At 50.2% G+C, this 13,357-nt stretch overlaps 1 protein-coding gene across 12 annotated transcripts in view; it reads right to left on the reverse strand.

Annotated features, from left to right (window-relative positions):
- The window catches only part of LOC134910737 (spermatogenesis-associated protein 7-like), a 402,706-nt gene that overhangs the window by 54,000 nt on the left and 335,349 nt on the right, over positions 1–13,357 (reverse strand). For all 12 annotated transcript variants that reach the window (XR_010176279.1, XM_063919092.1, XM_063919087.1 and 9 more), the window contains one exon: positions 10,559–10,998. Coding sequence is in view for 11 of the 12 variants with exons in the window: in XM_063919092.1 (XP_063775162.1) it covers positions 10,559–10,998 (440 nt within the window). In the remaining variant the exon portion in view is untranslated. The remainder of the gene's footprint in view (positions 1–10,558; positions 10,999–13,357) is intronic.

The raw sequence follows: 13,357 nt of genomic DNA on the forward strand, positions 1-13,357 counted from the left end.
CCCCTTTCTGACCACACAAACAAAACAAACATTGATCCTTCACCCCCCTCCACCATGCTGCATCCACTCAATACAACACATACCACGTCCACACTCTCACCCTCTACACATATTATCTGTACCCATCACAACCACACATATCCCACAACACTACACCTCTACCCTACAAACACACACATAGATAACATACACATTTTCAGCCCCCCTCCACCAGGGCTTAAAGTGGTCCTGGTGAGGTGGTGGAACTCATGGAGGAGGACCATGGAGGCACCAGGACCTGAGAAAGGAGTAGGTGGCTGCAGCTCATCATCAACACTAGTGCCGCCTGTATCATCAATTGATGCAGATGATGGGGTGGGATTTTCTGTTGGAATTACTGTGCAGGGCAATGGAGATGGTGGGACTAGTTCCCCCTACCATTACAGGTGGTGGAACTCAGTTCCACCTAGTTCCCCCCCACTTTAACCCCTGCCCTCCACAACATCAACTTCACACGCCCTACCACCACTCCAAAATCAACACAACTTTCTTCACCCTGCATACACCCTATCACAAACCACCTTCCACCTAAACCCATAACAACTATGCCCCTACCCCTACCCCTAATCCACCTACCTGCGTTACACAGCCAGGCACATAATCACAACGCTAATATATATGTCCCGCTGGGGACAGGAGTACCAACACCCATGTCCTCCAAACCCAGATAACTGTGGATGGCCGTGCTGTGGACATGCACTGACTACCGCCCTTGCAGTCACAGGAGATGCCGGTACCGTGTTGGACACAGTCACCCATCCCCCTGCCCAACACATGCATGCACAACACCACCAACTTTACTAAGTCTTGCCTGCTCACTCATCCCTCCTCCCTACCCCACACCAACCATACATTAACCATCCACCTTCCTGCACACTTCCCAATACACACTATACACACAATTACTGGCCCACTCCAAGCAATCCCCTCACCCATCCTACCACCACTGCCAAATCCAAAAAACCTTCACCACCCTCCACACTCCCTATCACAACACACCACTAAACTAATCATATAACAACTATGTCCATACCCATAATACACCTACCTTTACCCAACAACCCCACCTATGCACCCCCTCTAAAATACCCAACTCCCCCATCTAAAGGACACCATACACCAAACCTTACACACACACACCCACCCACCCACACAATAACTCAATCACTCACTCTACCACCATTTACTCTCTAACATTCTCATCCTCCACACAGGACACCCACCACCACTGACAACAGCTACATAAGGCATTTTACACTCCAACTCTACAATCACATCGACATATCCCCTTCTCTAACCAGACACACAACACACGCACAAACTTCCACACCATCTTTCCACACTACGTGTCACAATCTACATTTCCATCCCACATCCACACCTTAACACAACTCCTCCTCACTAAACCACACCCCCAACAACAATGCGCATGCCTCTCCAACACCACCTCACAAGCCCACCCCTCAAACACACTAGCACCTTATTTCCCTACCACCCTTCACAAATACATCACCCCTCCACCAACCCATTTGCAACAACACCACTTTCACTATCTCCACACCCCACTCAACCAAAAACACCACCACTGACCATAGCACACCTTACAATAGCCTCCAAATAAATCACACACAACACATGGAAACCTCAAACACCCATAACCAGTCACCCCTACGACACAACATCTACACACCCCAGAACACATCCACACCCCTGCCCACACCCACACATCCACACCATCTTTCCCTCACCTACCACTATCCCCCTACCCCTGCAAATCACCAGTACCCCTTCCACAACACCTTCAGCACCCTACCCACTCCATAACATCAACAACCAAGCACCAATACATACACACCATGGCCCTACTCATACCCCACCTACCCAACCCCCACCTACCTCCACCTCTGCCACACAATGCACTCTCTGTCAACCTACCTCCCACAAAACCTTTGCCAATCATCACACACCACTTCCCTTACCCTCGACCATTTCCTAAAGGCCCTCTGACAACCCACCTACAGTACACACCATCTTCAACACCACATTTTATAACACACCGGCACACAACCAGCCTAGGCACACCACAGCTGTAAGACCAAACGCACTCCACACGCAACATCTTACACACCATCCCACCCCTAAAACACTCATTCCCTGCACCATAACACAGCTACTGCATCACACCTGCACGCCACTCTACCACACACACGCAACAATATCCCAGCCACCTCTCCAACCCTCAGCGCACCGAACAATTAAAAACCAATACACATCTCCACCGTAGCTACCACCCATTTAACACACGTACATCACCCCGCTAACACCACACACAGCTCTACACACCCTTCCCTTTTCACAAAGCCCCTCCCCAACACACACCTCACCATCAATACCCATCACAAACCACCCACCGTCACCATGTGACACTCAAACTTCCATGACACCTTACAACACCCTCACCCATTCCCCTTCAACCCCACACCCACTATTCCTACAATTCCTATATCTTTTGTTCCCTACAACATCCATCAATGCTAGCCCCAAGCATACACACCCAACTGCACCCTTACACCATCCTGCCTAATCAGCCACCACCCACACCATCTCACCCACCCCCCATTACACCTCACAACGAACACTCTAGCCACCACTCTACCTTCACCATCCTGCACACTGCACATATAAACCCTAAACAATCTCTTACATAAATCCTAAGCCCCTCACCATAAGCCACACTAACCTCCACCAAGCTGTCCTAACTAGGCCCTGTGACATACACTTAACCCCCTTTTGCCCACACCTCTACAAAAGCCAATTCTACTACATACACTGCACACCCTTACTCCTAACCTCATTCAATACACACCACAACCAACCCTCACCCACGCACAGTATGTACAGCCACCACTAACAACATATCCTCCCCAGCAACACGCCATCCACAATGCCCTTCTGACTCCACTCCTCACCCACACACAACACATTCCCAAAACCCCACTCCCCTCTAACAAACACAAGCTACATCACACCCTAACCCCACCAGTACCAACCCCACCCCACTCACTGCACCCAAACCCACTTCCTGTACTAATACACAGCAATTACGTTTGATAACTACCACAGCAATGCACCCACCTGCGCATCCCCCACCCAACCCCCACAACTCACAAGTACATACATCTAGCTAAATAAACACATACCTACTACCCACCTTCCACCACCAAACACCCCTACACACAAAGCTACCCTTCACCACAACCATCACCATCCATCTACCACACACCCCTACACACAACATGATCCAACATACCCTCCACACACACACACACACACACACACACACACACACACACACACACACACACACACTGTGGAAATCCACCACCTATACCACCAAAAAATCCCTCCACCCCCACCCTGAGCCCAACAAACAAACATTTCACCAACGCCACACTTCTTTCCACACCAACATCACTAACACCAAAACCACAGTATATACCGTTACCCTTACCCACCCATACACTTGGCCACCCCACTTCATCCCCCAACCAATACCATCCACCCTTCCTATGGCCAATAACTCCACACCCACAACAGTACCTTCAACCACCAAACCAATCACACCAAACACACATCACAGATAACCTACATCCATCCACCACAACCACCTACCCTTACCACACCACCAGAACCCATACAATATATCTACCATACCCTCCTCCCCCTGTGACTCCTACTCAATACCAACCCTTCCTCCCACACACACACCATATCCAAACCCCATCCATCATCTCCTTCAACCCCACTCCCCAGCCAAAACTACTCAACCCATTAACACATACCAATTCCAAATACACAAAGCTCCCATTCCACCAAAACCAAGTAAACAACTACTATTCTACACCTTCACTTTTCTGTAGAGATTACGGGGCGTAGCCCCTTACGACGGTGTGAAGAGCGCCCGTAGGGCGCAATGAATCACCTGGTGTTATATATTACACCCAAATATGCCGGCAAAGGCTACTAATGCTATAGGACATAGCATCAGTGCCGTATACTACGCTAGAAGTGCATCCGTATATATAAAAGCAGCAATCGTACCAGCAGTGCCCACATTATGCCACAAGTGCACCAGTCCATGCCACTAATGCCCACATTCTTACAGCTGTCCCCAAATTGAGTGAGCAAATGTTCATATGTGTGAGCGTGTCAGTGTGTGTGTGTGTGTGTGTGTTATTGTGTGGGATACTGTAAACTCCATTAAGCTAAATGTTACGATTATACAGCGCTGCCTTATATGACAGCACTATGGGCCTAATTCAGACCTGAGCGCTCGCTAGCTATTTTTTGCAGCGTTGCGAGCAGATAGTCGCCGCCTATAGGGGAGTGTATTTTTGCTTTGCAAGTGTGCGATCGTATGTGCAGCCGAGCGGTACAAAAAAGTTTTGTGCAGTTTCTGAGTTGCCCAGAACTTACTCAGCCGCTGCGATCACATCAGCCTGTCCGGGCCCAGAATTGACGTCAGACACCCGCCCTGCAAACGCTTGGACACGCCTGCTTTTTCCAAACACTCCCAGAAAACGGTCAGTTGCCACCCACAAACGCCTTCTTCCTGTCAATCTCCTTGCGAACGGATGTGCGAATGGATTCTTCGTAAAACCCATCGCACAGCAACGATCCACATTGTACCTGTGCGACGCATCTGCGCATTGCGGTGCATATGCATGTGCAGTTCTGACCTGGAAAAAAATCTAGCGTGTGATAAGGTCTGAATGACCCCCTATATAAATATAGAATAATAATAATAATAATAATAATAAGATTTTACTTACCGGTAAATCTATTTCTCGTAGTCCGTAGTGGATGCTGGGGACTCCGTAAGGACCATGGGGAATAGACGGGCTCCGCAGGAGACAGGGCACTTTAAGAAAGAATTAGGAATACTGGTGTGCACTGGCTCCTCCCTCTATGTCCCTCCTCCAGACCTCAGTTAAGGAAACTGTGCCCGGAAGAGCTGACAGTACAAGGAAAGGATTTTGGAATCCAGGGTAAGACTCATTCCAGCCACACCAATCACACCGTATAACTCGTGATAAACCTACCCAGTTAACAGTATGAATAACAACAGAGCATCAGATAACCCTGATGCAACCATAACATAACCCTTATTTAAGCAATAACTATATACAAGTATTGCAGAAGAAGTCCGCACTTGGGACGGGCGCCCAGCATCCACTACGGACTACGAGAAATAGATTTACCGGTAAGTAAAATCTTATTTTCTCTAACGTCCTAGTGGATGCTGGGGACTCCGTAAGGACCATGGGGATTATACCCAAGCTCCCAAACGGGCGGGAGAGTGCGGATGACTCTGCAGCACCGAATGAGCAAACACAAGGTCCTCCTCAGCCAGGGTATCAAACTTGTAGAACTTTGCAAAAGTGTTTGAACCTGACTAAGTAGCCGCTCGGCAAAGCTGTAATGCCGAGACCCCTCGGGCAGCCGCCCAAGAAAAGCCCACCTTCCTTGTGGAGTGGGCTTTTACTGATTTTGGAAGCGGCAATCCAGCCGCAGAATGAGCCTGCTGAATCGTGTTACAGATCCAGCGAGCAATAGTTTGCTTTGAAGCAGGAGCACCCAGCTTGTTGGATGCATACAGGATAAACAGCGACTCAGTTTTCCTGACTCTAGCCGTTCTGGCTACATAAATCTTCAAAGCCCTGACTACATCCAGTAACTCGGAATCCTCCAAGTCACGAGTAGCCACAGGCACCACAATAGGTTGGTTCATATGAAAAGATGACACCACATTTGGCAGAAATTGCGGACGAGTCCGCAATTCTGCCCTGTCCATATGGAAAACCAAATAGGGGCTTTTATGTGACAAAGCCGCCAATTCTGACACACGCCTAGCCGAAGCCAAGGCTAATAGCATGACCACCGTCCACGTGAGATATTTTAACTCCACGGTTTTAAGTGGCTCTAACCAGTGTGATTTCAGGAAACTCAACACCACGTAAAGATCCCAAGGTGCCACTGGAGGCACAAACGGGGGCTGAATATGCAGCCCTCCCTTTACAGACGTCTGAACTTCAGTTAGAGAAGCTAGATCTTTTTGAAAGAAAATGGATAGGGCCGAAATCTGGACCTTAATGGACCCCAATTTTAGGCCCAAAGTCACTCCCGACTGTAGGAAGTGAAGGAAACGTCCCAGCTGGAATTCCTCTGTAAGGGCCTTCCTGGCCTCACACCAAGCAACATATTTTCGCCGTATACGGTGATAATGTTTAGCCGTCACATCCTTCCTAGCCTTTATTAGCGTAGGAATAACCTCATCCGGAATCCCTTTTTCTACTAGGATCCGGCGTTCAACCGCCATGCCGTCAAACGCAGCCGCGGTAAGTCTTGGAACAGACAAGGTCCCTGCTGCAACAGATCCTGCCTTAGAGGCAGAGGCCATGGGTCCTCTATGAGCATTTCTTGCAGCTCTGGATACCAAGTCCTTCTTGGCCAATCCAGAACAATGAGTATTGTTCTCACTCCTCTTTTTCTTATGATTCTCAGCACCTTGGGTATGAGAGGAAGAGGAGGAAACACATAAACCGACTGGAACATCCACGGTGTCACCAGTGCGTCTACAGCTATCGCCTGAGGGTCTCTTGACCTGGCGCAATACCTCTGTAGCTTTTTGTTGAGTCGGGATGCCATCATATCCACCTGTGGCAGTTCCCACCGACCTACAATCTGCGCGAAGACTTCTTGATGAAGTCCCCACTTTCCCGGGTGGAGGTCGTGCCTGCTGAGGAAGTCTGCTTCCCAGTTGTCCTCTCCCAGAATGAACACTGTTGACAGTGCTCGTACGTGATACTCCGCCCATCGAAGAATTCTGGTGGCTTCCGCCATCGCCACCCTGCTCCTTGTGCCGCCTTGGCGGTTTACATGAGCCACTGCGGTGATGTTGTCTGATTGAATCAGCACCGATTGGTTGCGAAGCAGGGTCTACGCTTGACTTAGGACGTTGTATATGGCCCTTAGTTCCAGGATATTGATGTGAAGGCAAGTCTCCTGACTTGACCACAGCCCTTGGAAACTTCATCCCTGAGTGACTGCCCCCCACCCTCGGAGGCTTGCATCCATGGTCACCAGGACCCAGTCCTGAATGCCGAACCTGCGGCCCTCGAGAAGGTGAGTACTCTGCAGCCACCACAGAAGAGACACCCTGGCCCTGGGGGATAGGGTGATCAGCCGATGCATCTGTAGATGCGATCCGGACCACTTGTCCAACAGATCCCATTAAAAAGGTCCTCGCATGGAACCTGCCGAAGGGAATGACCTTGTATGACGCCACCATCTTTCCCAGGACTCTCGTGCAGTGATGCACCGACACCTGTTTTGGTTTTAAGAGGTCACTGACCAGTGTCATGAGTTCCTGAACCTTCTCCATCGGGAGAAAAACCTTCTTCTGGTCTGCATCCAGAATCATACCCAGGAAGGGCAGACACGTCGTAGGAATCAGCTGCGACTTTGGTATATTCAGAATCCAGCCGTGCTGTTGTAACACTTCCAGAGAGCGTGCTACACTAATCAGCAACTGCTCTCTGGACCTCGCCTTTATGAGGAGATCGTCCAAGTATGGGATAATTGTGACTCCTTGCTTTCGCAGGAGCACCATCATTACTGCCATTACCTTGGTAAATACTCTCGGTGCCGTGGACAGACCAAACGGCAACGTCTGGAATTGGTAATGACAATCCCGTACCACAAATCTGAGGTACTCCTGATGAGGTGGATAAACGGGTACATGAAGGTAAGCATCCTTTATGTCCAGAGACACCATAAAATCCCCCTCCCTTGCGATGACCGCTCTGAGCGATTCCATCTTGAACTTGAACTTTTCAAGTATATGTTCAGGGATTTTAATTCAATATGGGTCTGACCGAACCATCTGGTTTCGGGACTACAACATGGTCGAATAATAACCCCCTCCTTGTTGAAGGAGGGGAACCTTGACCACCACCTGTTGAAGATACAATTTGTGAATTGCAGTTAACCCTGTTTCCCTCTCGGGGGGGAAGCCGGCAGGGCCGTCAGTGAGGAGGCATCTTCTCAAAGTCCAGCTTGTATCCCTGAGACACAATATCTATTGTTCAGGGATCTAACAGGGAGTGAACCCACTTGTGGCTGAACTTACGAAAGCGTGCCCCCACCGGGCCTAGCTCCGCCTGTGGAGCCCCAGCGACCTGCGGTGGATTTTCGTAGAGGCCGGGGAGGACTTCTGTTCCTGGGAACTAGCTGTGTTGTGCAGCTGGTTTCCTCTGCCCCCTCCTCTGGCAAGAAAGGACGCACCTCGGACTTTCTTGTTTCTTTGTTCGAAAGGCTGCATTTGATAATGACGTGCTTTCCTAGGCTGTGCAGGAATATAAGGTAAAATATCAGAATTACCAGCTATAGCTGTGGAGACCAGGTCCGAGAACCTTTCTCCACACAATCCTCAGCCTTCCATATGCCACTTAAGTTGGCATCATCTGTCCATTGCATATTCTACAGGATACGTCAAGCAGAAATCGACATAGCTTTGCCTCTGGGACCCAGTATACTCATGTCTCTTTGGGCATGTTTTATGATATATATCTCTTAAGACAGCATCTTTAATATATATATATATATATATATATCTATATATACATATATATATACATATATATACATACTAGGGTCTCAATTTCTGCTGATAAGGTACCTGTCCACGCCGCCACAGCGCTATAAACCCATGCCGACACAATCGCCGGTCTGAATAGTGTACCAAAATGTGCACGCTATCTGCAGGATCCCTGAGAATAGCTAGGGCTACCTTTTGGGCAAACGTGAAACCCTAGGAGAAGATTCCCATCACATCCTGGCCCTAGTGGGGAAAGGATACTGCTGAGAATTCCTTGTGGGAAGCTGCAGTCTCTTGTCTGGAGATTCCCGCTCTTTTTCCTCATGAGAGGAGGGAAATTTACCTCAGCTTTCTTCCCCTTAAAATGTGTACCCTTGTGTCAGGGACAGATCAGTCATCAGTGATATGCAAATCATCTTTTATTACAATAATCATATATTGAATACTTTTCTGCCATTTTGGCTGTAACTTTGCATTATCGTAGTCGACACTGGAGTCAAACTCCGTGTCGATATCAGTGTCTATTATTTTGGATAGTGAGCATTGTGAGACTCTGAAGGTCTCTGCGCCATAGGGACAGACATGGGTAGATTCCCTGTCTGTTCTCTAATCTTTTGTGCAATAAATTCACCTTAGCACTTACACATATCCAAACAGGTGTCGGCGTTGTCGACGGAGACACCCTCTCACACACATATTAGCTCCATCTCCTCCTTAGGGGAGCCTTTTACCTCAGACATGTCGACACACACGTACCGACACACCACACACACAGGGGATGCTCTATTTGTAGACAGTTCCCCCACAAGGCCCTTTGGAGAGACAGAGAGAGAGTATGCCAGCACACACCCCAGCGCTATATGACCCAGGAATCACACAGTAATGTAGTGTTAACCCAGTAGCTGCTGTATATATTGTTTTTACGCCAAATTTATGTGCCCCCCCTCTCTTTTCACCCTCTTCTATCGTGCTTCTGCAGGGGAGAGCCTGGGGAGCTTCCTCTCAGCGGAGCTGTGGAGAGAAAATGGCGCTGGTGAGTGCTGAGAAAGAAGCCCCGCCCCCTCAGCGGCGGGCTTCTGTCCCGCGATTTTGTGTAAAATATTGGCGGGGGCTCATGCATATATACAGTGCCCAACTGTATGTATGCCCACTTTGCCAAGAGGTCTCTAATTGCTGCCCAGGGCGCCCCCCCCTGCGCCCTGCACCCTACAGTGACCGGAGTGTGTGGGTGTAATGTGGGAGCAATGACGCACAGCTGCAGTGCTGTGCGCTACCTCATATGAAGACTGGAGTCTTCTGCCGCCGCTTTTGACGTCTTCTTGCTTCACACGCCGGCTTCTGGCTCTGCGAGGGGGACGGCGGCGCGGCTCCGGGATCGGATGACCAAGGGTGCGTTCCTGTGTTCGATCCCTCTGGAGCTAATGGTGTCCAGTAGCCTAAGAAGCATGACCTATCCGCAGTTAGTAGGGCTGCTTCTCTCCCCTCAGTCCCACGTAGCAGAGAGCCTGTTGCCAGCAGATCTCTCTGAAAATAAAAAATCCTAACAAAATACTTTCTTATTAGCAAGCTCAGGAGAGCTCACCAAGTAGCACCCAGCTCGTCCGGGCACAGATTCTAACTGAGGTCTGGAGGAGGGACATAGAGGGAGGAGCCAGTGCACACCAGTATTCCTAATTCTTTCTTAAAGTGCCCTGTCTCCTGCGGAGCCCGTCTATTCCCCATGGTCCTTACGGAGTCCCCAGCATCCACTAGGACGTTAGAGAAAATAAGTAACACCAATCTCTGTCACTGTGACCACATATTCCCCCTTACGTGTGTAGGCAGCAGTATGAATGTATTTGGGACACTGTGGTACGTCACCTGTACAGCTGCGTCTCACGGGCCATGTGACGTTTGTCCCCCGGTGGCGATAGTGGGTTTGTGGTCTTCCTCTTGGCGGGAGCTGTGTAGTATCTGTACTGTGAGAGGACAGACTGAGCCGGCTTCCTCAGCAGTCGCGGCTGACCAGGCTTGGTGAAACGCGTAAAGCTGGCAGCGTGTTTCTCTAGCAGGTCTCCGCTGTACGTTTGCTTCTGAGGGTCCTTATATGTTTTTTTTCTGGGCAGCCCATGATGGAGAGAAATTCTGCCGCTTTTCGGCTGGAAAGGTCCCGGTCCCCCATCATCATCGCAATGTCTTCCTTGCTCAATACTGGCCATGACGTCTCTCGCTATCAGGACTGGCGAGTGAGCCCGAGAGGCCGTGTTCTGTACGTCTGAAGCGTTCTCTGTTCCAGCCATTTCTCTGTGACCGTAATGCACCTGCAGAACATTCATGTGTACAGGATTATGTGACTCAGATAACGTTCACACTGCATAGAGTGCGGCTGTCTCACACAGATGGGAAGCAGTCACTGTGTGAGCCACACCTGCAGTCTCGAGAATGTGTAAGAGAGAACGCCTGTCGCCAACAGTAGCTTTCTAATGAGGAATTAATACCGTGTGTCGCCAAACTGCTCAGTGATTCTGTTGATCAGAATTAGGGGGGAATTCAATTAGCCGCGGTAATTTACAGCAGGCGAATTGAAGCAGCGGGCTATTCAATTATCCTATTAAATAGCCTGTTTGTGGGTACCACGACCATATTAACCCATAAGTCCAGAAACTTATCCCGGATTCTATGAGTTAATGCATGTTAACACGGTAATTTACCAGACGAGAAAAAGAGGCTCTAATTGAATAAACCCGGGCGTTAAAATCTGATGCTCCCACTCTTTTTCACCCGCTGTAAATTACCGCTGCTGAGTTCCCCTTTAGTGTGACTTTGCCATTAGCACCAGTGATGGTTTATCGACAAGGCAGTATCGGTAATGGCGACTGAGTCCCTGTGGAACCTTAGGGGGGTCCGCCTGCCACTTGCTTCCGGCATGTTTTCAAATCCTTTGTTTACTTGTCTTTTTGGGTGGTTTTTTTTGCAATACTAATTTCTGCCTGGTGGACATGGAATCGCCGGTGGTGGGGATACAATTGGGCGCTGTGCAACGCTGGGGACCTTGTTAATGCAGGCACAGCTGGGAGAGAGCAGCAGCGGAGGTCAGAGGGCAGCAGAGAAAGTCAGAGGAGGGACTGGAGGAGCCTGTGCAGAGCTCTGATTGGCAGAGCCTGTGCAGAACTCTGATTGGAAGAGCCTGTGCAGAGATCTGATTGACAGAGCCTGTGCAGAGCTCTGACTGGCAGAGCCTGTGCAAATCGCTGACTGTAGTAGTGGCAGACAGTAGCAGTCAATCTGGGCAGGTTTCCACTAAAATAGGGAGGCCGACAAGCGTGGGGACTTGTCACGGTGATAGCCATCCCTGGACATGTTGCTGGGGACTTGTCACGGTGATAGCCATCCCTGGACATGTTGCTGGGGACTTGTCACGGTGATAGCCATCCCTGGACATGTTGCTGGGGACTTGTCACGGTGATAGCCATCCCTGGATATGTTGCTGGGGACATGTCACGGTGATAGCCTTCCCTGGACATGTTGCTGGGGACTTGTCACGGTGATAGCCATCCCTGGACATGTTGCTGGGGACTTGTCACGGTGATAGCCATCCCTGGACATGTTGCTGGGGACTTGTCACGGTGATAGCCATCCCTGGACATGTTGCTGGGGACTTGTCACGGTGATAGCCATCCCTGGACATGTTGCTGGGGACTTGTCACGGTGATAGCCATCCCTGGACATGTTGCTGGGGACTTGTCACGGTGATAGCCATCCCTGGACATGTTGCTGGGGACTTGTCACGGTGATAGCCATCCCTGAACATGTTGCTGGGGACTTGTCACGGTGATAGCCATCCCTGGACATGTTGCTGGGGACTTGTCACGGTGATAGCCATCCCTGGACATGTTGCTGGGGACTTGTCACGGTGATAGCCATCCCTGGACATGTTGCTGGGGACTTGTCACGGTGATAGCCATCCCTGGACATGTTGCTGGGGACTTGTCACGGTGATAGCCATCCCTGGACATGTTGCTGGGGACTTGTCACGGTGATAGCCATCCCTGGACATGTTGCTGGGGACTTGTCACGGTGATAGCCATCCCTGGACATGTTGCTGGGGACTTGTCACGGTGATAGCCATCCCTGGACATGTTGCTGGGGACTTGTCACGGTGATAGCCATCCCTGGACATGTTGCTGGGGACTTGTCACGGTGATAGCCATCCCTGGACATGTTGCTGGGGACTTGTCACGGTGATAGCCATCCCTGGACATGTTGCTGGGGACTTGTCACGGTGATAGCCATCCCTGGACATGTTGCTGGGGACTTGTTACGGTGATAGCCATCCCTGGACATGTTGCTGGGGACTTGTCACGGTGATAGCCATCCCTGGACATGTTGCTGGGGACTAGTCACGGTGATAGCCATCCCTGGACATGTTGCTGGGGACGTGTCACGGTGATAGCCATCCCTGGACATGTTGCTGGGGACTTGTCACGGTGATAGCCATCCCTGGACATGTTGCTGGGGACTTGTCACGGTGATAGCCATCCCTGGACATGTTGCTGGGGACTTGTCACGGTGATAGCCATCCCTGGACATGTTGCTGGGGACTTGTCACGTGATAGCCATCCCTGGACATGTTGCTGGGGACTTGTCACGGTGATAGCCATCCCTGGACATGTTGCTGGG

This window comes from Pseudophryne corroboree, chromosome 4, assembly GCF_028390025.1.
Source record: "Pseudophryne corroboree isolate aPseCor3 chromosome 4, aPseCor3.hap2, whole genome shotgun sequence".
Classification (NCBI taxonomy): domain Eukaryota; kingdom Metazoa; phylum Chordata; class Amphibia; order Anura; family Myobatrachidae; genus Pseudophryne; species Pseudophryne corroboree.